The sequence below is a fragment of the Cyprinodon tularosa genome, unplaced genomic scaffold, assembly GCF_016077235.1.
Source record: "Cyprinodon tularosa strain WSP-4 unplaced genomic scaffold, ASM1607723v1 ctg121, whole genome shotgun sequence".
Lineage (NCBI taxonomy): Eukaryota > Metazoa > Chordata > Actinopteri > Cyprinodontiformes > Cyprinodontidae > Cyprinodon > Cyprinodon tularosa.
In genome coordinates, this window is record NW_024038015.1 from 1,231,275 (window position 1) to 1,258,751 (window position 27,477).

Consider the following 27,477-nt stretch of genomic DNA (forward strand, 5'->3'; position numbering starts at 1 on the left):
AGAGTGCACCACAGAGGCTAAAGACATTAGGTTTCCTGATTTGCAAAGAAAGTAAAGGTCGAACTTGTGATCTTTTGACACTTTCATTGGACTTAACACTTACCAGCACCCAGTCTCTAGAAATATGGCTGAGTAGGCTAAAGAAAAAGTATGCATACCATGATGGGAAGGCTTAATGATCTGTAAAACTAAACTTTTTTTTTTAAATATAGAAACAATTTATCAGCCGTTTTACTGAGCACACACAAAATATTAAAGGACATCGATCTCAGTTTGACGATTTTTAACATTAATCTCATGTTTCTATTGGAATTGTTAACATTCCCGTTACATTGCAGCGAAGATCGAGGAAACCTTTAAGATAATTTTATGATTTCAACCTGTGTGAAAAGATTTAACAACTTGCTTTTATTATTTTAAATGTTGCGCTTTTGCAGTGAGAACCAAGAGAAGATGATCTACTTCTTGTTACTCGATCGTAAGGAGAGGTACCCCAGTCAAGAGGACCAGAACCTTCCACCTCGCAACGACGTTGGTGAGTCCTACAGGGACAAACATAAATGTCTCAGTTTCTAACCATAAATGTTCACTGTGTTAAGACAAAATCATCTAAAATATGCCCCAAAAACTCTTAAATTAAGAGATAAATATTTTTGAAGAGGTAATTTAAGAGATATGAAAGTGGTGAAGAACTGTTTGACTTTTTTTTCTAGTTGAAGCACCCTCTACTACATTTATGAGCCCATTTATCAATGTGTAAAATCAGGTATCTGATAGTGAATCAAACAGGGATAATTAACCTTTAAACTTGTATTTGTTTATTTATTCATTACATATAATAAATGTCAGGAGATAATTGATAAAACAAAATTGGTGGTTCTACACCAAATGCTCCCCCTGCTGTTCTTTCTTTGTCTAACCACATTTCGTAAAACAGACATTTTGTTTTGTCCTACAATATTTCACAAAGGAAAAACCTTCAGAAAACATTGATCACCAGATTTAGTGCTCGTTTTCATCCCACAGATTTCCGGAAGGTGATTTCTTGTCTAATTCCTTTCTGTGTTGATTTAGCTGCATAGTTTGACTCATTATGCTGATTATAGACCCAATGATGACTCATTCTTAAGGGTATGACTATCTCCTTTATCTGAAAAAATCCTAGTATTTAAAGTTTATACAATTCCATCCACTATTACAAGGTTTCCAGGTAAAGGGAGAGGGAGAAAGAGAAGCAAAGCATGAAAGGCTTTCTGCTATTATTAGCAGTGGATATGATTTCAATCAAAAATGTTGTTTACGTAAAGGTATAATGGAGGATGTTCTTTTTCCAGGTGGATCATGACAATAAGTGGTCCTCCTAATTGTCTATCCCTCTGGGGATATGTTTACGTAAGACCGCCCTACGTGCTCCTCCCCATTTTCACTTACCGGGTGGTGAGTCTGACATAGTGGGGAAAATTGCACATCTTTGGAAAGTAAGCTTGTATGAGCGATGCAAATAGCGACTTTTAAATATGTGCATGCTCTCGCAGGCGTTTAATAGGCGTTCCCTCTCAGGAGCGGGCAGGGGGTTGTGTATGTGCACTTTTTTTTTTTTTTTTTTAAAGTGGAGAGGGCGGGTCTTTTCAAAAAGTCACAAAAATCCTCCACTAGACCTTTTAGATCCTAGATCAGTGGTTTTCAACTCCACTCCTTTAGGTCATTTTCTTGTAACCTTTAGATGCATTATTTCTTTGACTGTAATGTGTTGAATGCTTCTCTTATATTGACCATAGAGCCACAGATGAATTAGTTCTATGCTCTTTCAATTGTATTATTCTAACAATATTATAATTTTAATAATAGATTTGTTTATTCTAAGGTGTTTTACAACTTTGTACTATTGCCCATTCTAAGTGTAATTATTGTATCATAATCATTATTATAATCATATTAGCCATCAGAAGAACAATAGGGGAAATGTTTAATATGTACTGTAGAAAAGTTTTTTTTCTATGAGAAAAATACTTATTTTTTAAAGTCCAACTTTCTTTGAAACTACAAGTAAGTTTGCCTTTAAGATTGGTCAAAATTTGGAACCCACACATGAACCCATAAGATTTATATGTATTTAAGCAAAACCCCTTTTAAGCAGTGAGTTTTATTTTCAAACTCTTGTTTATTCAAACAAAAAAATAAATGCAGAACAATTTATCGAGGATTCCAACTCATGAAAGTATTTTTATGGCTTAACCAAGCTGCAGTGTTTTCCTCTATCAGAAAAAAATTGGTTCTGCTCCAGCTCTTACAGCGTTAGATTGGTTGTTCAGTAAACAGATGAAGAAACCCTTTTCGTTTATTGAGAATGAATAAAAACCACGGCTTTGAATAGAAAGATTCACCAGGGTTTAAAAAAATAAATAAAAAAATTGTCATCTGATTTGAGTCAAACATTATCTGATGAAATAAAATTGGTGCCTAACATCATAGGAATGATTTTCCATCCACAGAAGTCTGAACAGGGATGGAGATGCTCTCTTTAAACTCCTGCTCAGGTTACTTTGTGACAACGGTCTGTGCGTGTGTCGACATTTTGATAAATAGACTCCTCCTTCAGTGAATGTGATACAGTCAATACAGTGGCCATTAGTTCAAAGGCTGGAAGGAAGCCATTACTTATTCTCTATTAGTTAGAATGTCAATGTGATCAGTGTTAAACATCAGTCAAACTCTAACATCTATGCAAGCCATGTGGAAAACTGCCCAATACCAGCGAATAATAGCTACCAGACCAGGTGTTTTGTGTTTTCTCTATATTTTATTTCCTTTTATTTAATTTTTCTATTTCATGCAGACCCACCAAAAAAGCGGGTTGACTCTCCAATGTTGAACCGTCATGGCAAGAGGAGGCCAGAGCGGAAATCCATGGAGGTTCTGAGTGTCACTGACGGAGGCTCGCCAGTACCAGCCAGGAGAGCTATCGACATGACACAACATGGACAAAGGTGCGCATGCATGTGGAAAATTAAAGAAGTATAATATAGACTAAAGGTATAAGAATCTATGTTTGTAGTCTAATTCTAATGAAGAGTTAGTATTTTACAAATTCAAAAAGTTAAACTTTACCCATTATTTCTGATAATAATGACGATTTTTGCTTACAGCTATTGAAAAGATATGCTGTTTGTCATAAAATGTAATATTGCTGTACAGAAGGGTCGGTAAAAAGATTTTTTAATTGTGAAATATTATGTTACAGCAATTTGATATTTTTACAAAATCCTTTTCTCTTAGCGGATATTTCTCTATTATAATGTAATATATGATATTTTTATTTTGAAAAACTAAAGTTTGGGTTCCCAGTAAAACATGCTTAAATCAGAGGGAACAATACCTTGGCTCAGTTTTTCTGAAAACATTTTAAGATGTCAATTCTGGCAGCTGTCACTAGAGTGACCTGTAGTTGGAGTGCTGCTGTATGAGGGACAATAAGACCCCCTTTTTTTTTTTGGTACATTCCAAGATAGATGCAAATCAATGAGCTATCTTTCGTTCTCCTGTCCAGAGGTTTGGGTTTTTACTAGCTGTAAGTCCTAGTCAACATTTATCGAAATAAAAGCTTGAATGAAATGTACCACTCTGTGATAAATGTCTATGATATGAATTTCCCTTTTTAAGAAAATTATTGAAATTATGTGTTTAATTACATCATAATTTATTAGGCTGCACACATAGAAACAGCTTATTCTGTGTGTGAGTGTTTTTGTCTGGAGGATCCCGCTTCATGGTTTATGTTTCAGCTGTTCTGACAGTGAGTTTGCATCCAGTGTCAACAAACTCCACTGTAGACCTAAACATAAACAAAGACTGACTGTCTGCTTACTTTTTCTTCTGTCTCATCATAGTAAATCAGTGTACAGTAAAAGCTTGGATATTCCAGACGCCAGAACAAAATGCAGCAAAGAAGAAAGGTACTCACCTGCCTTCACTTCCACATGCTTTAACCTTAACTCGCTCCATACCCATGCAACAACATGAAAAAAGATGCAGAGATTCTTTATTTAATTTGTGATTAAGTATAAAAAAAATTAAAAAAAATTGGGATGTCATTTCTTAAAATTTAGCTCATAATTAATTTAGTTCTGAAGTTAGAGATCAGTGCTCATTTAGAATTCACAGGCTTAGTATCAACAGCCCCACTTATTCAGGCATTAGCTCAATTATCGCTTCTCCTCATAATCAGTTCTACCATACTGTGTCCCATTTTCTCTAGATGCAGAACATTTCTCCATTTTGCTATTTTGGAAATGCTGAACTCATGCCAGGAGCGCACTCCCACAAGGCTGAGTGCACTGATTCAAAAATCCTTTTCTACGTCTTATTTCAACAGCCAGTGTATCATCAAACCACACATTTGTGCTCAGGGGCAGTGACATTTGTAACAGCAGGGAAGATTGCATCAGAGAGAGTGATAACATAAAACTGACTAATGTAAGTCGGTCTTGTAGAAGGCTGAAAAGGGCTTTGATGTGGGGACAAAGCAATAAAGTGCATTTAATTTATAAGCCTGTTGTCATCCAGTAAAGTTTCCATCCCCTAACTCCGTGATGTGTTTGATTCACAGATGGAAACCACTTTATAGGTTTTAAATCTATTGTAATGTCTTTCATCTTAAAAAAAAAAAAAAAAAGCTCTTTCCTTTGGTAGCCCCAAATTCAAGCATAAAATTTTTCCTTTTTTGTTTCATAAACTCTATCCCTTCCTGCCCTTCCAGAATAATCTGGTTTCCATTTGAATTAGTTAAGAAGCTGCTTAATATTCAGACTTTTACCCTAATTTAACCATTTCAGGCATAGATTTCCAATATTAGAAACTTTCCACTGATGTATTCAAGCTTAGAGGCTCCAGCTACACTTTCTTGCAAATGGTATCCTAGGTCTTCAACTTGTTTTAAATCGTCACAATACAATGAGAAGTTTAATTGGGTTAAATAAAATTTTAATACAGCATCTATTCGTTACACAACACATATAACATCATAATTATGTGAATGAATCTCAGCTGACAGGTCAGGGATAAAGTGTGGAGAATTCTAAAGAAAAATATTCAGCGTTTTGAGAATCTCTAAGAATACTATTCAATGCTGAAAATCGAGACTATGGTCAAATTGCAAACCTTACAATACATGGCTGTCTGTCTAAACTGGAAGGCTGGAAAATAAAGAGAGGACTTTAGTTTTTTTCTCAACAAATATGCCTTTTATTGAACAGTGAAGCAGAATCCAGCCATAATAAATCCTGTCTGTAGTTTGCCCCAACCCATAAAGGCGACTCAGCATACATGGATAATGGGCTGTGGTGAGATGAAATTAAAACTACATTTTATGTTCCTACTGTGGAAATCAATCACCTCATCAAGCCTTAAATACATCTTCATTGGGGTGAAGCATGGCGGTGGCAGCATCATGTTGTGAGGATGTTTTATTTAGAGAGGAGCTTGTCATAATTAAGAATATTTTAAAGAGACTTAAAATAAGGTTAGAGGTTCAACTTCCAGCAAGACAATGAACCCAAACGTATAACCAGAGCAACCAACTGATTGTTCACAGTAAATTAACCTATGGAAAATCTAAACCAATTTTTTTGTAAAGCCTTGGAAATGGCTAGAAGCTCTTTACCCATTTAAAAAGCCAGAGTTTTTTGCTAGGAATTAGGAAAAAATTTTTGTCAGGAAAACAAAAGAATTGTGCATGAAAAAAAAAACTCCCAGCTGTTATTAAAACAAAATAGCAACAGAGTTTAGCAAATAATTGTCTCAGAGAAGCTAAACATAAATGTGCTCCACACTTTTCAGAAAATATGCAAATTGTTTTTAAGTATAATTAACCAACAAAGAGTTTTTGCATATATACAGTGGTACTTTCAATATTTTTGATTGGAAATATTCCCCAATTCTTTGAGATTAAAAGCCCTCCTTTTCAAAACCCTTACATTTATCTTCCTTGCATGTCTCTAACTTTTAGGGCTCAGGGAAACTTGAAAACAGAATCTTGCTGGGAAAGTTTTAAGAAAACTTAAAAGTGTTAGAGATATGTATCTGTGCTTATCTTAAACAAAAATCACACCTTCATCTTACATGGTAACATCTAAAATAGGTCTATATGCAAATCCTATATTTACAAAAATAAGAAAAAGCTTGTCTGCATCTTTCTTCTACGCTAGTTTAACTTGAGTTGTCCCCTTCCATGTAGTTTTTCTCCAGGAGCTTCTCCCTTTCCTTTTTTGAGAAACACCTTTCTCTCTCTTTCCAGTTGTCCCTTGTGTATTGCTGACCTTCATTCTCAAATGATCCTGCTGTTAGTGCGGAATTGCTATGCTAATGTGGAAAAGCTGCTAGTTTTGCTCTGCCTGGCCTCCTCTGCCTCCTATCAGTCTTTATAAATTGGAGGAGGAGGGAGGTTGTGATACCGCAGCCCCTCTGCCTCCAAATCAAATCAAATCTCTTTTTTTCCCTCCTTAAAAACAAACTTTTCCATCCTTTATCTTGTGCTCGTTTTTGCCTTGTATGATCATGCTGATGTTTGTGTGTGTATATGATACTGATGCCGGTGGAGAAATGTACAGAGCAGCGTAATGTGCAAAGATTTGTCTGACTTTCTCTGAACCTAACCTTATCTTTCCCTGACAGCAAACTTTTGTCGACAGCTCAGAAGATTTGTAGAACTTGAGATCAGAGGCTGTCAGAGAGAGAGGACCGGCTTTGAAACATGTGTTTTGACATGATATGTTTCCGCCTGTGTAAAAGGGTGAAAGAGACAGGAAGCAGTTTTATTTTAAATGACATTCATTTAAATATTGGAAAGTTAGCTATACAGTATTTTGTTTAAATATTGCAAACTGATATGTTTTATAAAGTGTAATTGAATAGATTTGAGATAAATGCAGCATTGGCCAAGTTGCATATTAGTAGAAATGACTACATCCTCATTTGCCTGTCTGTTTTATTCATGTAATGCTAAAGCTGCACTAAAAATATATCTAAAGCATGATAAATTCCACTGATTTAACTTTGGATCCTAACAACATGCCAGGAGAAATGAAGGAAGGTTAATGATATGTAAATGAAAAATGGAAAAGTGCTGCACTGTGAAGAAGAGAATATCAATGATTTTTTTTTTCTTAGAGATATGCTCTAGTCTTCTTATATAATCTGATTTTAAAGTATTTTAAATGGTGTTAATAAGTTGGGATCCCCTGGTCATTAGAGACTTAAATTTATGTAAGAGGTTAAAACGAGCAAAAATAAAACACTTTTACAGTGATATGTTCGACAAAATCTGCAGGGGTTGTGCTGCGTTGCAGAGCTGTGAATATTAATGCATGAGTCCTCAGGGGGGTTTCAGGGCTCAGAGGAGGAAATGAATTAAAACCATATGTTGACTTTCATTAATATTTACTCATGTTTAGAAGCTCCAATGGAAGAATAGTTGGTGACAAAGAAAGTGGAGTTAAAGACAAATTTTTCCAGTATGATTTTTCAGTCTCGTATTATTTAAGCTATTTTTCCTACTTCTATTTTAGTCTTAATTATTGCATTTATCCTTAATGTTTATTCAACATTTATTCTTTGGAGTTGAAGCGGGGAGTAATTAAAGGCAACTTTTTACAACTTATATTGGGGCATAGAATTGACCTTGCTCAAGGTAAATTCCTTTGTGCAAAGTTAGGTGGGAGAACCCGAGGGAGGTACAACTGCAGATTGAGTGAGAAGATATTGAGATTTTTACAATTTGTGCCTTTTATACAACTGCAGTTGCCTCTGAACATTGGTTTTAAAGGGATACTTAGATTTGCCTTACCTTTTTAATAGTGTTAACATTGAGGAAAGATTTAGACATCTATTTAGTACCTTACAGCTAAAAACTGATTTTAACAATAAAAAAACTAAGTTAAACTTTGAAATAACAGATTCTCGTAGTATTGTAATTTTCTCTGCTCATTCTTTTAGCCAGAGAGTAAATGGTTACAGAGCATGTCATTTAAAGCTCCATCAAACATGGCTGACTCTTAGGCAAAATGCTTAAAGACTGATATGTTTTTAATCTGCTCCCAATGGCTAGTATCTGTAGAGCTTTGTGTGTTTGGACTAGTTTAGAGAGTATGGGAAAGGGTAGTTTGGCACCACAATTTTCTTTGCATAACAGACGTTATGCAAAGAAACACACTTGATGCTACACTACGTATTGACCGTGTGTTCTGTCATATGCAGGATCAGTCCTACACAGAGGTGTCAAGTGACAAAGTACAAATACTTTGTTACCTTAAAGGGATAGTTCGGGATTTTTGACATGAATCTGTATGGCATCCCCATCACCAGTGGCATGCAATCACACTGACTTACCCCTGGCAGCATCCTGTGAGCAGAGTTCTCGTCCAGCTTTGGTCAAGCCGAAAGTAGTCCGACAGGTTTGCTAGACCCAGCGAAATAAAACGTTTCTCTTCCCAAAACATTATGTGTTCAAAAGAGTGATATTTTTGCATCCCAAAAACATTGTAGTGGAAAAAGTCACACGTCGTTATCACTTGGTCCTATTTTCTCTCTGTTCGTATCAGTGCGCGCAACACCATGACCTGACAGCTAGGGCCTACTAACCTGACAACAGCCAGATGCATGTCTCGTTCCGCCTAGCTCCTAGCTTTTTGCCATACAGATTCATGTCAAAAATCCCGAACTATCCCTTTAAGTAGAAATTTTGGGTATCTGTAATTTACATTTATTTATTATTAGACAATCTTTTACTTCTACTCCTTGCATTTTTTGTGGCATTTATCTCTACTTTATATTCCTTATATTTTAAAAATAGACTCATTAGTCTTGTTTCATTTGAGCTCATTCTCATTCTAAAAATATACATTTTCATAAAAATTATTAAAAAAAATAAAAACTATCAAAATAATTTGTTTCATTCAGACTATTAATTTCTTTGTGGTTGGACGCATAACTGTACCTACTTGTTCACCACGTATCAAAATAAATAGTTCTTCAGGATAAAGTAAAGTTAAATTTGACAATGTTATATTAAAGGGGTCATAGAATGATTATATAGGGTATTTGTTGCTAGTCCTTAAGTTCTCTGAATAGGGTGTGTAGCATTGGTTGGGTTGAAAATAGCATATTTGCTATTCTATAAGCCCTAATGCAAGCCTGGTTATAAGCCCCAGAATGAACCGACAAGTTTTCTTCCTTTTATGGTATGCTCATGAGTATTTAGATGAGCTGTGCGCTGATTGGTTGGTTTACGAGTGAAGCTGCTGAGCAAAGATGCATCACAGCAACAAGCACTCACTCACTGAAACATCAAATTGTTTATATGGTGAGGTGATCAGACGTCCTCCTTTTCACGGTCCTACTTTTCATACCTAAAAAATTGTCCGGGGGGAATTTAAAAATCGTCGACTACATATCAGAAATTTTAACATTTTAATTAAGTCATAATTCTCCAATAGTATTACCAAGCATTTAAACTTAATAACGGTGGACCTACTCGTGATCTATTTAAGTTGTGCATTTTAGTTTGAAATCTGCTTTGAAATCCTCTTGGCTTAAAAGAAAGAAGAAATGAAGAATGCTCCGATGATGTAGTTTCCAACTATGTTTGCTTTGCTATTACTAAAATTTGTAGCAATGACATCACAGCTTATGCCAACCAATATTTGCCAAATACCGGTATGAGATCCATAGAAGGTACACATTGAAATGTTAAGACACTCATCAGTTTGGATAAGCTGTAAAGTAAAATCATTTAGTCTCAGATTCATTTTCTTGCAATTCATAAATATTCCTTCATACACATTTCCAAAGTAGATAATATCGTGTAAGAAATTCTCATTTGACTGTTAAAACCAGTATCTGCTGATGTGTATGAATACAATTTCAGTTTGCACAGCTTAAGAGCAAACGAGAATCAATGCACACGAACATGCAACTGTTGATCCAACAACTTCTCTAGTGTGACTCAATGATGTAGTGTTGTGGTTTTCTAATACATGATAAATGATTCCCAAATTGTTTGTGCTGTTCATTGTAAATTAAACCCTCAACGACAATAATTCATCTTTACTGTGAAGCAGTGGAAAGCCTCTGACAACCCATTACTGTACAGCATAACCATCTGTAACATAAGCTTTATAGACCTGCTCGGCCAAAACTAACAGATGCAACATGCCTCAGAACAATATGCTCATAATGGCCGGAAGTTCTGGCCGTATTTAGATTAAGTTTACACGCAATCTAGTGGTGAGCACCCGTGGATATGTCTCAGTGGACCGCTGGGCCTAGATGTAAATGATAACTGTCTGGTCAGCTGCTCAGTGAAACAAGAAATCCCAGCCAACATGATCTCGGCATCGCCTACTCACGTCTGCTTAAATGCGTGCAAACCATTTTTTTCTCTGCAAATGGGCAGTGGAAGATGAACAAAAATAACTCTGCAGTGGGTGTTTCTAAAATTACCCTTCACTCATGGTAGCTTTAACTTCTGTCGTGTGTCTGCTCCTTTTACTGAAGAGTAAAACTGATGTTATTTATTTATTTTACCAAAGGGAAACAACAATGCATATCAATCCACATGTGCACCAATGCCTCCGCGCTCAGATGCAGAGATGAAGAGCGACCGAGGGAAAGGAGGAGGGGGGGGTATTATTAGGCCAAATGACAGAAAGGGACAGTGTTGTGACAGTGAGCAGCTGGTGTTTCCAAGTGTTGACAGGCGCCTGTTTTTTTTGTGTTTGTGTGCGTAAATGTGTGCACTTGATGGAGACAGATTGGGCTGTGATTGTTCATTTCTGAGCAAGACTCCACTCATTGGGGGTTATTGACGGCATCTGTGAGGAAAATGAAAAACATGACAAATGGCACACAACCAAATGTTCCTCTTTATTTTGCATCTCCAGATACTATGTTGGCCTGAAGGCATAAACACCCTCCAATTTGTTTGTTTTATTATTAATGTGCAAATAAAAGGAAAACTAGTTTGAATGTTTGGCCATGAAATTTGTCCATGGATTTTGAAGATCAATATATTCGAATCCAAAGGTTAAGTGGTGTGCAACTAATTGCTGGGAGTCAATGTTAATAATGCTGATTTTCAAGTTAGTGCTGTTGCTGTTGTAGCGGGCTTAGCCTGTTGTAAGCAGATATTTACATACGCTGTTTGAAAACAATGCAATATTTTGTCATCCTAATACCTGAATATAATTGAGAAAAAAATCTTCCCTATTGGTCTTCTGTTAGGATGACTGGAATTATTTCTGTGCAAAATGCAAGAATAAAAAGAGATTCCTTCTTAATATTCTTTAAGGATGTTTACATACATAAAAGTTGCTTTATGTAATGTACAATTGTATTCATTATTTCTACAAATAAAATTGGAAATGGGCAGTTAAAGATGAAGGTACGTTTTGCTCTAGACTCTTTATTGCTAAGTTGGTCACATTCTTAGTTAATGTTGAGCAAATGTACCAAGATCTCCTCCTCGTTTTCTTTTGATTTATTTAATTGGGTATTCTAGTATCAAACAGAAAAGAAAATCCTGTAATCCCAAACAACCTCAAACATAGACGCCTAATCTTTTATTGTCGAAAGAAAAAAAAAATAACAAAGAGGTTAGATTTTCAAACACTGTATGAAAACATCCAGTTACAGCATTATCTGTGAGCTACCATGTGCTGCTGTGCCTTCTAAACAATACGTAGGATGTAGACCAGCCTCTCACCTCCCCATATGTTTACTGAAACACGTTACAAGCCACAGGCTGATCCTTTAAATTACCTTTGCTCCTTTGTGTGTTGTCGCTTGTTTTTGCCACAGGTCGCGGTCTATTAGTGGAGCCTCTTCTGGCCTATCCACCAGCCCCCTCAGCAGCCCACGGGTAAGTCATAAGGCTCAGACACAATCGCTCACCTTCTCTATAACACACTCATACTGGTTAACGACCACCCAACTTCTGCTGATACCACATTATTGCTGTTGTGTTATTGCCAAATTTGTCTGCAAGAAAAGTAAAGCAGCTTTTTCTATTGTATACACTATACAATATTCCATATTGCAACTAGAAGTGTTGCTGTAGAATAGAATTTATTTACAGGCAAACACAAACTTATCCCTGTTACTCTTATACCGTGAAATAATATCCAGTTCAACAGCCCAATGTGTAATTTAAGCTCAATGTAAGAATGGTTATTCTGTGAATGCGTCAAACAGCATCATGGAGACTTGCATATCCCTGATAAGTTTGAAATAAGTTAGAATGAGTTTATAATTGGGGTTAGAAAACAGAATCTTAAGCTTTGAAATATCAGAAAGAACTTTTTAATCAGTCTTCTAAAAATAAAAGGCTTATGGACCGACTGCACCTTACCAAGACATAGTTACCTAAACTGGCAAAATGAGTAAGAAGACCACCAATTTGAGAGAAGCCTGTAATAAGCATTGTGGAACTGAAATAGGACAGAACAAGTAGTTTTGCATTCACTCATGTGGGGCCTCATGTACAGGTGCTGGTCATAAAATTAGAATATCATGAAAAAGTAGATTGATTTCAGTAATTCCATTTAAAAAGTGAAACTTGTATATTATATTCATACATTACATACAAACTCATATATTTCAGATGTTTATTTTGTTTAATTTTGATGATTACAAATGACAACAAATGAAAATCTCAAATTCATCATATCAGAAAATTAGAATATTACTGAAGACCAATAAAAACAAAGGATTTATAGAAATGTTGGCCAACTGAAAAGTATGAACATGAAAAGTATGAGCATGTACAGCACTCAGTATTTAGTTGGGCCTCCTTTGGCCTGTATTACTGCAGCAATGCGGCGTGGCATGGAGTCGATCAGTCTGTGGCACTGCTCAGGTGTTATGATAGCCCAGGTTGCTCTAATAGTGGCTTTTAGCTCTTCTGAATTGTTGGGTCTGGTGTATTGCATCTTCTTCTTCACAATACCCCATAGATTTTCTATGGGGTTAAGGTCAGGAGAGTTTGCTGGCCAATTAAGAACAGGGATACCATGGTCCTTCAACCAGGTACTGGTAGCTTTGGCACTGTGTGCAGGTGCCAAGTCCTGTTGGAAAATGAAATCTGCATCTCCAAAAAGTTGGTCAGCTGCAGGAAGCATGAAGTGCTCTAAAACTTCCTGGTATGTGGCTGCGTTGACCCTGGACCTCAGAAAACACAATGGACCAACACCAGCAGATGACATGGCACCCCAAACCATCACTGACTGTGGAAACTTTACACTGGACTTCAAGCAACGTGGATGAAGTGCCTCTCTTCTTTTCCTCCAGACTCTGGGACCTTGATTTCCAAAGGAAATGCAAAATTTACTTTCATCAGAGAACATGACTTTGGACCACTCACCAGCAGTCCAGTCCTGTTTCTCTTTAGCCCAGGCAAGACGCTTCTGACGCTGTCTGTGGTTCAAGAGTGGCTTGACACAAGGAATGCGACAGCAGAAACCCATGTCTTTCATACGTCTGTGTGTGGTGGTTCTTGAAGCACTCCCTCCAGCTGCAGTCCACTCTTTGTGAATCTCCCCCACATTTTTGAAGGGGTTTTGTTTCACAATCCTCTCCAGGGTGCGGTTATCTCTCTTGCTTGTACACTTTTTTCGACCACATCTTTTCCTTCCCTTCGCCTCTCTATTAATGTGCTTGGACACTGAGCTCTGTGAACAGCCAGCCTCTTTAGCGATGACCTTTTGTGTCTTGCCCTCCTTGTGCAAGGTGTCGATGGTCGTCTTTTGGACAACTGTCAAGTCAGCAGTCTTCCCCATGATTGTGTAGCCTATAGAACTAGACTGAAAGACCATTTATAGGCTTTTGCAGGTGGTTTGAGTTAATTAGCTGATTAGAGTGTGGCACCAGGGGCCATCAATTTTGAACCTTTTCACAATATTCTAATTTTCTGATATGATGAATTTTAGATTTTCATTTGTTGTCATTTGTAATCATCAAAATTAAACAAAATAAACATCTGAAATATATGAGTTTGTATGTAATGTATGAATATAATATACAAGTTTCACTTTTTAAATGGAATTACTGAAATCAATCTACTTTTTCATGATATTCTAATTTTATGACCAGCACCTGTATGTTACCTTTTCTAACATGGTAAGTGTAGGGAGTTTTTTTCCTCTCCACTGACACTTAATACATGCTGTAAATGAGTCAATGCAATCAGCTGGTTTTCCTTTGATAGAAAACAACTATATTATCTTTTTGAATTGTCTCTGTAAAATGCCTTGAGATGACGTGTATAATTAAACTGAATTGAAGGAAAGATTTGGTTCATTTACAAATAAAATAATTATTCTGCTGTTGTAAACATGACCAGTGTTTTTAAAGTCATCTGGATTATGTAAACACTCCCTTTTACTTTGTCAGTTCTCATCCTCCCCTCGTCTGAATCATTTTAGAAACAAGTCGAATGACGTAGTCCTTGGTAAAACGTCAGGCAGATTATCTGGAGTTAATCCCTTATGTCTACATTTTGCAATCACCACATGTGTAAAGAATTTGCTTGTGAGCAACAGCATATTTGCTTTTGGTGGTCTGAATCAAAAACAAGAATCAATTAACAATCTGTTAAAAACCTCATCAGTGCCACTATGTTATCCTGAGTTATTGAGTGATCTTACTCCTGCTGTGATTTTTATTCTCAGCAGGGTTGCATCTGTTCCGACTTGATGCAAGGCTCAATACCAGTCATGAATATAAATAGAGGTGCAGGCACTTCATTGTGTAAGTGAGGAGTATCTCTGATAAAGAGAGTTTTTTCTCTTTGTATTTAAAGGTGTAGGACATCAGATGTGTGCATTAAATAGGTTCAGTTATCTTACATCTGGGATTTTTTTTATTTTATTATTAAACCAGTAGTCTGCTTTCATTATAGGATACTTTTTTCTCTATAATGTCAAACAAATCCAATTTCATTTAATACCTGCAGATATTCTGACTTTAAAACTGAAAGTGTTTTATTTAGAGTTTTATTAAGCTGCTTTCTCAGTAGCCGATCAGTCAGACGGGGTCTTGCAGTCATCCAGGCGTGACGGTAACAAGACAGACTGGGAGCTGATGAGCCGAGGGAGAAGAGGGTGTTAAGAGTGGCTGGTAGGGGTATATAATTAAGCCTTTAAGTGTTTGGGAAACAGCTAGGAAGCAGGTGGGATATGTTGAGGTGAGGTCCACTCTTTGTGAATCTCCCCCACATTTTTGAATGGGTTTTGTTTCACAATCCTCTCCAGGGTGCGGTTATCTCTCTTGCTTGTACACTTTTTTCGACCACATCTTTTCCTTCCCTTCGCCTCTCTATTAATGTGCTTGGACACTGAGCTCTGTGAACAGCCAGCCTCTTTAGCGATGACCTTTTGTGTCTTGCCCTCCTTGTGCAAGGTGTTGATGGTCGTCTTTTGGACAACTGTCAAGTCAGCAGTCTTCCCCATGATTGTGTAGCCTATAGAACTAGACTGAAAGACCATTTAAAGGCTTTTGCAGGTGGTTTGAGTTAATTAGCTGATTAGAGTGTGGCACCAGGGGCCATCAATTTTGAACCTTTTCACAATATTCTAATTTTCTGATATGATGAATTTGAGATTTTCATTTGTTGTCATTTGTAATCATCAAAATTAAACAAAATAAACATCTGAAATATATGAGTTTGTATGTAATGTATGAATATAATATACAAGTTTCACTTTTTAAATGGAATTACTGAAATCAATCTACTTTTTCATGATATTCTAATTTTATGACCAGCACCTGTATGAGAAGAACACAGCTTTCATACTAAAAGTCAACGGCAGAGAGAAATTCTTAAATTTGTAGCTTACAATTTATTTTGTAAAAACTCTGTACAGTACAATACTGTGTTGTTTTATGTTCTTATCTGTTATTTTTATACACTTTTCTAAGGTCCACATTGTGTGACCACTTCTTCTATAACCTTTTTGCTGCTGTAACACTACAATTTCCTCATTGTGGGACGAAAAAGGGATTTTCTATTCTATTTATCATTAAGAAATTAATAATTTAAGATTTAACTCATAAAAGCTCAGTGTCATGAAAAGCATCAAAGTACCTCTGGTCCTTGTGTTAAGGTCATATTTCCGTGTAATTTCAGTGAGTTTTGGTCCAACAATTTAATTTATTTTGATGCAGCTTTAATTTTTTGCGCATTGCAGGCTGTGCTTAAAATATTTCAAAGCAGATATTTTACGTGAATGCATGCTTCCTGCATCAGAACCCTGTTCTTCTTGGACACTGACAAAGAAAAGAAAAAGTAGCTGCATTTTATTGGGCTATCCAACTTATCAGATTTGTCTTTTTACAATGCATTGTATGATGCTTTTAGGGAGTTCATGGCTCTGCATTATGGGTAAAATTCAAACACCCAGGCAGTTGCTGTAATGCAGCATTTAGCTTACCTTATTTTATGATTTAGGATTTTCTTTTACTAAATTTAGCATCTTCTATGATTACTGTAACATCCATTGTTAGACAAGACTTTAGCCTTTTTATTCAACGCTTAGACATTCACTTTATAAGGCTGTTCTCTATAACTCGAGGTATAACTTGGAGACTGTATGTTAAAACAAACTTTTCCCAAACTTGAAGACTCTTATCCAACCTCTCCATCCTCTGCACTTACATTATCCCAGCTTCTTTTTTCTACATTCTGAGCTCTTTAGAAATCCACATCAGAGAATGCTTCAGAAAATCCCACTGTCCTTGCTCAGAGCTGGTGAGCATGCAGTAAACTTTTCCAGTTGACTAACCTTAGAAGGCTCAAGATTATCCAGGATCCAAAGACAAACCCCCCTTACACAGACAAACACCACGTGGCTTCTTTGAGGCTGATCTGAAAGGGAAATTGATTTCTCAGATGTACCGATCACTGGGATTGTGCTCTCCACAGGAGGCTCTATTTGGAGTTATTTCTGGAGAAAGGGTTGGTGTCCAAGGCAAATGCTGGAGTTTAGTCTCTCTGGTCACAGCATTAAAAGTCAAACAGATCAATAAAGCTATTAGGAACCCAGGGATCCCACCGTATAGATGCTACCAGCAGCTTGTTGTTGAGGCAGTCCAGACTTTAACAGCTGGCCTTATGTCTTTTGCATCTATCTTTGTTTGCTTGCTTTTCTCAGCTGCCAGAGCTTTGTTGATTTTATGCAATTGAAGCCAATCTTCTTATGTCTCTGTTGGACTTTACTTTATGTTGCTTGTATTTTTTTTTTCTCCCATGTCAGTTTACTTTTGTCTTGTTTGATGTAAGTCGTTCATGTCATAATTTTTTGTTGTTGTTTTTGTCTTGTAAATTCTCAATTTCCCCTCCCACCATTTCCCTTCTAACCTTTGTCTGGCTGTTGCCTGTGTTTGCATCCATCCCCCATGTGTTTTGATTTTTATTTTAACATCCACCTGTTCTTCCTCTTGGCTGTGTTGTCCTGTGTGTCCCTATTAATGCCTATTTCTGAATCCAGCCTATCAGAAAATTCTGTGTACCGCCTCAGTCCCCGGACTTTTCTGAGTCCCCTAACACAAGCCCGTGTCCTTCCCCTGAACCCCTTCCAAATCGCACAGGCCCACGCATATCCACACCTAACTCCTTGGCTCCAAACAGTGAGCCCCTGCCAGGAGCACTCAACAAAACACAGACACTCCCCGCCAAGCCCAAAGTTGCCCCAAAGCCTTTACAAGCCACACGATCAAATCCTCTTCCTGAAACATCCCCTGATCCAGCACCTGCTGCCAAATCGGAACCATCCACTCCCTGCCAGCTGCCATTGCAGCCCCCCTCTACCTCTGTGCCTCCTACTCCTACTTCTTCATCCTCAACTTCTCCCTTTACCTCCTCCCCCATCTCCTGTGGTCCCATACCAAACAGCCCCCAGGTACGCCGCTCCCATTATGCTGCCAACTCCCAGCTCTCGGTTCCCTTCAGTCCAGTAGCACCCATGTCACCTATCAGGCTACACCACTTTCACCCTGTGGCACCTTTTCCTTCTCCATCTACTGACCACCCACCCAAATCTATCCCCCTCATACAGGTTACCCCTCACCCTTCCCCTCGAGGCAGCCCCCTCCCAACCCCAAAAGGCACTCCAGTACACACTCCTAAGGACAGCCCTGCAGGAACTCCGACTCCCACGCCACCCCCAAGCCCGTCCATTGGAGGCATGCCTTGGAGGACGCGCCTCAACTCCATCAAAAACAGCTTCCTGGGGTCTCCACGCTTCCACCGTCGGAAACTCCAAGGTACTCATTTTCACCTTGAGCTAGAGTTGCATCAATCAGAATTGTCCCTTGAATCTTAAGTTTGTGTATTACTTTGGCCTGCTCCTATCAACTGTCATACAGTTCTAACACCCCTCCTTAAAAAAATACGTTCTCTCTTTTACCAAGTTTTTAGCAATTATTTTTTTTTCCTTTTTTTGAAAAAAATAAGTGTGGTTTAAACTGCTACATAGCATAGGTTCTGCCTTACTAAATGTACGCTATGACATTGTTTTATCCATTGATGGTAGGTGTTTAATCGTCCTGCTGCTGCTAGAACTAATAGTAACCGTTGACGATCATTCTGTTCTGTCTTGCGTAGGCCTCCATATTGGTATCTATTGCTTAACACTTTGTTTACATCCTATCTGACACACAGGGCCTTTACAATTAAAAATAATAAAACTGTCTCTTCCTCCAATGTTCCTCTTTCATGTTGGTGTCATAGAATACTATACTTTTCCCCTTACATTTTTTTCTTCGTAATGCCACCTGCAGCTCTTTCCTATGCTATGCAGATGATCTCAAGATTTATCTGCCCAGTCAACAATATCTCTTTATCTCCCCAGTAAATCAATGATTAAACCTAAAATTTCTAAGCATCCTTGAACAATAGATATCCTTGTTTGGCCAAAATGGCCACCATTGATTTCAGTGCTCTCTTAACTGTTAAATGAAATCACATTATAATAAATCTGGGGATGATTTTTGCCAAAACATTTCAGCTCCACATATAATTTGATTTATTTGTTAAATAAAACCTTTTATCAAAATGTTTTTTAAACTGTGCTGATCTTCGGAACACTTCCTTTATAAATTTCAATATTCATTCATTTAATTAACCTTTATTTGACCAGAAAAACCCCCATTTATAATTATATTCTCTTTTACAATGATACCAGTTATTTGCTACATTAACATGCATGAACTTTCTTCATTCTGATCTAAATCTTTGTTGATCAGAAGTTTGGAACATCTCTGTTTAAATGGACACTAAATAAAATGATCCAATTATGACGTGTGTATGCATGTCCAAAGTGTTCAGATCAATTCTGAGCGTGTGCAGAACTGTTTCATTTTACGAAATGCTTTAGTTGTAGTAGAATAAGCAGCTGCCTGTTTTGTAAACCAACCCAAACTTGTCTGCTCATCCTTAACTTTAGTTACTCTTTGTTCCTTCCCCCCACATTCACATCTTTGAATCTTCAGTCGTGTCTTTTGATGTGTTTTTTTTTTTTTTCCTACAATGGACCCTCGTCACATCATGCTACCTTAGCTAATGCTCCTTTGCTACAGGGATGGAGGGCAGCATGGTATATTAATCTATAGATTACATTTAGATCCACTTCCTCAACCAAAGAGGACCAGCAGCCAGTGAATAAAGATTTGTAAAGAGAAAGATGTCACCCTGATGTTGCACACATGCACAGGGCAGATAATTTTACTCCAAAGATCAGAATGGGTGTGTACCAATCAGAATGGTGATCGGAAAAAAACACCTCAACAGGAATGAAATTTCTTTCCAATCAGACCGAATCAGATTAGAATGTTCAGTCTGACATGTTTATATGACACATTTTTCATCTGATAAGGTCTTCGATCCGATCTCCATGTAAACATAGCTACCGTAACACTTTTTATGCTGCATTGCTCAGTTAGTCCAAACTATTGCTGTACATGTTTTATGTATCCTCCAGATGTGAGCACATCAGCCCTGCTGTAACCTCCATCCACTGCCTGTCTATTTTAGAATAGATTTTAAATTTTATTGAGTGTTTTTAATGCTCTTTCTACTGATCTAGTACAGCCCTACTGATTTACTGTTTCTGCATTTCACAGTTCCTACGCAAGAGGAGATGTCCAGTCTCACACCAGAGTCTTCCCCAGAGTAAGTGGAGACCTCCTGATATACGTATTCATAACCTGCAAGCCTTTTGGTGCCTGATTTAAACTGGTTTGATAGCACAATTATTTGAAAAATGTAGCATCCATAAATGTTTGATATTTGCCTGCTGAGTTTGCGGGGATGACCTTAGGTTCTGTGTAGGTTGGAGATGTTTCATGGTAATAAGGGTAGTGGTTTATGAGGAAGGGTGTTGGAAATGGTTGGGGTGTCAGCTTGTGTGATGTTGCCAAACTCCTGTGGGCCTGATTACTCAAGGTTGGCCTAGATATGGTTGCTTTGCTGGCTGTCTGACTGCTGTATGGTTTCCTCATATCCACCTGCTTTGAAAAAAAAACCCTGCAAATCAAAAATTTTAAAGGATGTATTTCATGCAAAGTATGTTTGTATGTTTATATATTTTAATTGTTAGCGATTTAACTTCAAATGTAGGCCAAAGTGCGCTATATTTAAGTTGCACAATACCAAAATTAGATACTTAATTAAGACAATGAAATTAATCAATATATTTCATGTGGATCTTCCCTATCCAGGCATATTGCTACTCAATTTGCTGAGTGGAGAAATGTCAAAATTATTTTTCTTTATTGTCTGAAGCAATCTGAATCGTTACTGAGAGACACATTAAACAGAACCTAAACATAAAATCGAATTTCTTTAACAAAAAGAGCCTTAAATTTAACTAAACCTCAGCTGCCATATTTCAAATCCCATCTACTTTAGTGTTGACTGGTAAAATGGTCTTTTTACTGATTGTGTGTTTGTAGTGCTGTCTCTTAGACTTTTGACATTCTTGATGGATTATGTTAAAAGTGGCATTTTATGGAAGCAAATATGTGACGCTGGGATTTTAATTAAAAATGCCACTGAAATTTAAATGTTGTATGTTTGTACTTACTGTTTCAGTGTTAAAATATATTCAGAACACATTTTCGACCAAAAAAAATTCATTATCATTGTACACAGTTGAAATTTCATTTATTTTCTCTTCAAGCTAAAAATTCACATTACTATTCCAACATGATTACATTTTCAATACTTATTTTTCAGTTTAATTTTTCAGTGTTAAAAAAATATGCATATAAAAAAATTCCTTTCAAAATTCAAACTCAATATTTTCAGCCTCCTGGGATTCAACTGGCTCTATTCCACTGTCTTAAATTCGGCGTCTAAATTCAGTGTAAAAAGGCAAGGGTTACTTCAGGTCACAGACATTAGCAATGGATTGTGGTGTCCAACACCCAGCCAATCCCGTTACGTTTTCTTAGTCATGTGACGTGAAGCTTGTGGCGCTCATACTGAAGGAAAGCCAGCATCACGGAGCCGGTCATGCGAGCTAACGCTAACTCGACTACAGAAAAATGAAAGTAATAAACTCACCATTGAGTGAGCATTTGTGTTGACACTGAAGAACAAAGAATTCTGATAAATGGAAAGAACAAGACTTTGGGGTAGTGTCGTAACCTTTAAATATGCCAAGGTTTTGAAAATGAAGAACTGGAATAACTTACTTTTCTTTCTCTTAGACTTGCCAAAAAATCCTGGTTTGGTAACTTCATTAACTTGGAAAAAGAAGAGCAGATCTTTATTGTCATCAAAGACAAACCTCTCAGCTCCATCAAGGCAGACATCGTACAAGCCTTCCTTTCGGTAAGCGTAACACTCGTTGGTCTGTCACCGCTTTCTGCATCTCTATTTGTGTTTGGTGTTTGAGTAGGTGTGGATGTGGGGGTGGTTACTATTTAATTTGTATTTTAGTGAACCATTTGTATTCATAGTTAAATTTCAGCTCATTATTTATTTTAGAGCATTATTGTCGTACTTAAGAAAGGAATAAGTCTGCTGCCTCTAATTGGTGCAAGACATTAAATACTGCTTCAAAATGTACCTAATTACAATGAGGATATGTTTATGTGCATACACATGTACATACATATCAATATAAAATACACCCAGCATTAATAATTTCTATACAGATAAATTTGCTTCTACATCATGACTTAAAATGAGTGCAGGCTTAATTACACGAGTTCAATGCATGAGATGCTTGTAGATTGTGTCTGTATTTTACTTTAGTAATGGTGAGGAGGGGGTAACATAAAAATAACCAGTTTGGTCCAAACATGCAGCTGAATTAGTTGATATTCACTGAACATAACTGAACAGAACCCATCCTCACCCTACTAAGATTTAACAAAGTCTACGTAAATGCAGCTTTGCTGCCGCAGTTCAATGTCAGATCTGTTTCCCCTTCCCCGAAGGCAGCTATTTTCTACTCGGGGTTACGCAAGCTGGTATTCCAGACAGGAGATTGGCAGCTGAATCAGAGGAATTATACCTCAGAGCACACTCACATTAATGGAATGTCAAAGCCTCCTCAGCACTGTGGCAAAACGTGACAATTTCCGAGCTCACCTGTTCGTTGGGCATAAAAAATCTTTTTTGGAGGAAGAGTGCCATGTTTTGGATGACTCCAGATTATATTAGCTTAAGTCTCTCTGGCACACATGGGTACTCCCTGAGGCATTAATCTTCTTAAAGTTTAGACTGGGGCTCATGGTATGTGGAGGGTATTTTAATGAGGCCTCATTCATTCTGTCATTTGCATGGTAGGGCGATAGAAGATGACATCTCTTTTTTCTATTTATAATCCCATTACCTGCTTTTGTTACTTAGCTTTTCGTTCTATACTTGTCTGTCCTCTTTGTCATTTTCTATCTTTCTCTCCCAGATCCCCAGCCTGAGTCACAGTGTCATCTCCCAAACAAGTTTTCGAGCAGAGTACAAGTCCACGGCCGGCCCTACAGTCTTCCAGAAGCCGGTTAAGTTTCAGGTCGACATCACCTACACGGAGAGTACAGCTGCCACGAAAGAAAACGGCATCTATTCTGTAACCTTTACTCTGCTCTCAGGTGAGGGTTTTTCTGCACACATCAAACCTGCTTCCAATGGTCAGTAGATGGTCAGATTCAAGACCACGCTGTTAAGCAACATTTGCCTTGCCTAGATGAGTTGGGGCAATTCTAAGAGATGAGAGTTAAATTATACAGTGAAAGACTAGGAAATAATATTGGGTGAAATTCACCATAATATCATTCCTTTTTCCCCACAGAAATGAAATTTTTATTCTGAAGGAACTTTACCAAAGTAAAGTGGCTGCAGTTCAATCTTACATACAGGTTCCAAGTAAATTACATAAACTCCAATTGATCCTTGTTAAAATCTAGTTTCTGGTTTTCTACCCATGTGTGTATGAATATATATATACATATATACACATACGTGTGTGAGTACAATCCAGTCTCTCTTTAAACTGATTGCATTAAACTGCGATTTTTTACAAAGCACCAAATACATAAACCTGGAGGGGATTTTATTTGTCCAAGGTTGCTGGTGGAATGAGCGACTGCCTGAGAGTTTTGTGGAGTTCCTGCCACCCCGAGTGCTTGATAAGATTTTCTACTAACCGCCCTGAGTTTAACAAAACGATGTCTGGAAATGCAAGATTACATACGGAGCAGTCATGTGTGAATGCTTAGTTGTGCAGAAACAGATGCATGCTTTCTCTCACCCCCTTTCTGTCTCTTTCACTTCAATGAGTAGGACTGCACCAGTATGATTTGTAGAAGCCACCTTAGCCCTAAACTTATAGACAAATAAAATAGTATAATCTAATCTTCCACATTTAATGTGTGAGAGCAACCTTATGAAAAACAACACCTGAGATCATTTCAAAATTATTTATTTAAAATTATCTAACTGTAAATGTGTCTAAAGTTTAAAATGAGATTTGGGTAAGAGTGAAAAATGAGAATAACCTTGAATTATTATGAATGGCAACTGATAAAAGCAATCTAAAAACTAATTGACAGTTTTATCCTGAAACTGTCAATTGCAGCCAGGTAAACTGTACAGTAAAAAGTTCAGACCTTGAGATTATATAGCAGCCTGCCGGCATGTATATAAGGTTTCAGCAAAGAATAATGGCTCCTTATTACTGTAAGTATTTTTCTTTTCTTGTTCTACAGTAGTGTTTTCCATGTTGAATTCTGGTTAAATAAGCAGACATTTTCACTTTTGTTTGTGGGGAAACGCTAGTTTTACTTATGATATCCATACGTCACTCAGAGAATGTGCTGCTTGCTTTCCTTTTCAGCTCATTTTCCTACTAGAGTGGATGATCGAAGTGAACTAGCTACAATCTATGAACTCAGGACCTAGGCAATAACTTTAGGTTTATTAATCCAATGTTTTCGCCTTACTTGTGTGCAGGTCCAAGCCGACGTTTTAAGCGAGTAGTCGAGACAATTCAAAGCCAGTTGTTAAGCACACATGATCAGCCTGGGGTCCAACAGCTCTCTGGTAAGTTGGAACACCTCCACCCCCCAAATTCCTTTTTTCCAAACTCTCCCCTCAAATTCCTCACAAACATCTCACCTTTCCATCCCACCTCTTAATCAGTATTTCACAACTTAGAAGCTTAGATGAATCTTGCTCTTCCCCAGTCTGTGTCTGTCCTTGCTTCACCAAACTGCTTCCTTTGCTGTGCCTGCATCTGACCGACCTTAAAAACAGGGAGGGGTTGCTCTCAAGCGTCGACTACAGGCCAAAATGTTCTCATTTTGCCACAGCAAATTAAAGATTGAAGTAAAGGTAGATTAAGTTTATTTACGTGAGATTATTCCAATTATAAAAACCGATCGTCCATGCTTGCTGCCATGGCAACACTGTTGTGTCTTAACGCACTCTTCAAATCCTCTCAGCAACACGGCTGGTATGTGCCTCTGTTTTTGTTTTCAGCATCTTTTTGAGAAAATAAGACGCCCAGCTAGTCTCCTCCATGTTGGACTCCTTTGACATCTCAATGTTTTAGAGCAAACTCCTGACAGTATGATTAGCTCCTCTTTTGTCTCATTAGTTTCAAGGCAGCTACAGAGCCCCTGAACACATTAGTCTGTTGTTTCCCCTCAGTGTCTCTGATAAGTTTTGCTAATGCACTGAGTGAAAAACTATGAAGGTAGGGAAAAGATACAGAAATCTTCATCCTCCCTTCTGCTCTTAGCATTTTTTATCTGTTGATTTTCTTCTCCACTTCTTCATTTGCTTTGCAATAGCCCCATCTGTTGGTCAGCAGGGGAACAACAAACAGGCTTGTGTTAATCAGCCAGAAATTTGTGTTTCTCCTGAATATCAGTTTCATCTTATTACCAAATGTTAATCTTTAATATTGCACTATTACACTATTAGGTCATAGTGATTACTTAGGGTTGTCTGATAGAAGAGTAAAAATCTGAGCACCTTGATTGAAGGAAACCCCCCTAGAGTTCACAAGGTGCAGACAACCAGAGATGCAATGACTTGACAATTGTGGCAGATTTACAGTTTTTATTAACGTGGACTCGCTGATGTAGATTTTGCCAGGACTATGTCCCAACATGTGAGTGTTTGAAAGAGAGAGAGAATATGGTGTCAAATTTAGTTTTAATAATTTACAACAAAAAAAAGATATGCACATAACATTTTAGGTTGCCTTTAGCGTCTCATAGTGAAAATGGCATAATTGCATACTATACTGAGCAGTGTTCTTTAAGCCCCTTTAGAATGTAGATATTTACTTGAGCTGAGATTTACAAAAATTTCTTAGATAGATGTTTTTATAAAAGAAGCCAAAAATGAAAAATACACATTGACTCGTACGGTCAGAACTTTTTTCTCTGTGTATCCGATTGTTGATTGGGCGTTGTTAAGAAGGAAATGCAGAGATGATTTTCCCCTTTGTTTTTAAATTCAGATTCCCTTCTTTATTTCAGGTGAAAAAATTTCAATAGTGATCAATCTGTTCTTCTATGTAATGGATAGTTCATTTTCTTGGCAGGCACGACGTAAGCTATAGTGGATGGGGACTTTCTATAAGTTTGGCAGTTAAGCTTCTCTTGAAGTATGAATACTTGGAAGCAAAACAAACGAAAACAACATCAGGTTTCTTGTTCTTGTAGAGTTTTTTAATGAACTTGAGAGCAAACCAGTCCCTCCTGAGGTTAGGGTAAGGTGAAAACAAAGCTTTTTTGACTCCTGCAACTCTGTTTTCAATCTCCTCACTGACCCTGATAATGACTATGTTACTATTTTCTTTCTACAGTAACAACTTCCGCAACAAAGAGTGTTTTTATTAGCCTGGATTACTAGTGTTAATATTAAGAATATTATAAAAAATAAAGTTGCATTATATTATATGCAAAGCTTCCCTTGGCTTTATTGAACTCGGTAAAATCACCGAACTAATTATCTTAATGTTAATTATGTCTATTTGATTAATAGACGACTGCATGCTATTACCAAACACACATAGTTGCAGATACATGAAATATTTTGTCTGGCATGTGTTGTCTTGTCCTCACCCCTCAGGCTCTTTTTCTAACTGAAAAATTGTTGCTGCTTGTTTCACTTCATAGGACTCCTGGGCAAACGGCTGTTTGCCAACTAATCAGAAAGTGTTTAACTGAAACTGTGCAAAGATATGACACAATAAACTGTGGAACATTACATTTTTATTTTCTGTTTTCCATGTTTAGTGCTCTTGTTTAGTGCTGCACCAAATGCTGAAATAATCATTATGAGGAGAAGTCCACATATGCTTTTAATGTCTGTCTGTAGTAATTTGGTGGTAATTTTTCATTTATCAAAAAAAAAAAAAGAAGAATTGAGACAGAAATACTAATTTATTATATTTTATCTCTGTTATGTTATAGTTCTGTTACTTCTAAGAGCCTTTCAGTTTAATGTAAAAAACAACATTTGCAGATTCATGTGTTCAACTTTGGAATAGTAATCAAAGCAGTTGTTCTATCTAACATTACTGAGGTACGTGCATTTCACTAAGTACTTTAGGCCCGACACCAGTGGACAGCTTTCATGAGCTGAACTGTACCAAGAGTTAAGCTGTATGAATATCTGTGTTTAGTTTATTCTTAACAGTTTGGTTAGAAAACATAGGGAGATTAATCTATATTAATCTATATTAATATCCTCTTTTTGTTGATTCTCAGTTACATTTGAACCATAATAGTAATCTCTAATGTATCCTGATAGTTCTGTTTGCTAGCAACAGCTGACCAGACCTGCTCAACAAAATATTGACATATAGATGTATAGCAGACAGTTTGTAAAATAAAAACTGTTTAGACTTAATTAGGATTTTTTTGCTTAGATCTACCAATTTGTTTTTTGTTAAGTCATTGTATTTTAAT

The 27,477-nt window shown here is 37.2% G+C and overlaps 1 protein-coding gene across 5 annotated transcripts in view; it reads left to right on the forward strand.

Annotated features, from left to right (window-relative positions):
• The window catches only part of brsk2a (BR serine/threonine kinase 2a), a 262,598-nt gene that overhangs the window by 233,067 nt on the left and 2,054 nt on the right, over positions 1–27,477 (forward strand). For 2 of the 5 annotated variants that reach the window (XM_038275549.1, XM_038275539.1), the window contains exons 11-18: positions 438–535; positions 2,837–2,987; positions 11,851–11,911; positions 17,535–18,309; positions 20,167–20,215; positions 21,757–21,880; positions 22,962–23,142; positions 24,503–24,592. In XM_038275549.1, the coding sequence (XP_038131477.1) occupies positions 438–535; positions 2,837–2,987; positions 11,851–11,911; positions 17,535–18,309; positions 20,167–20,215; positions 21,757–21,880; positions 22,962–23,142; positions 24,503–24,592 (1,529 nt within the window). Of the gene's footprint in view, positions 1–437; positions 536–2,836; positions 2,988–3,887; positions 3,954–11,850; positions 11,912–17,534; positions 18,310–20,166; positions 20,216–21,756; positions 21,881–22,961; positions 23,143–24,502; positions 24,593–27,477 lie in introns of all 5 variants that reach the window. The other 3 variants (XM_038275575.1, XM_038275566.1, XM_038275558.1) reach the window with 2 other exon arrangements.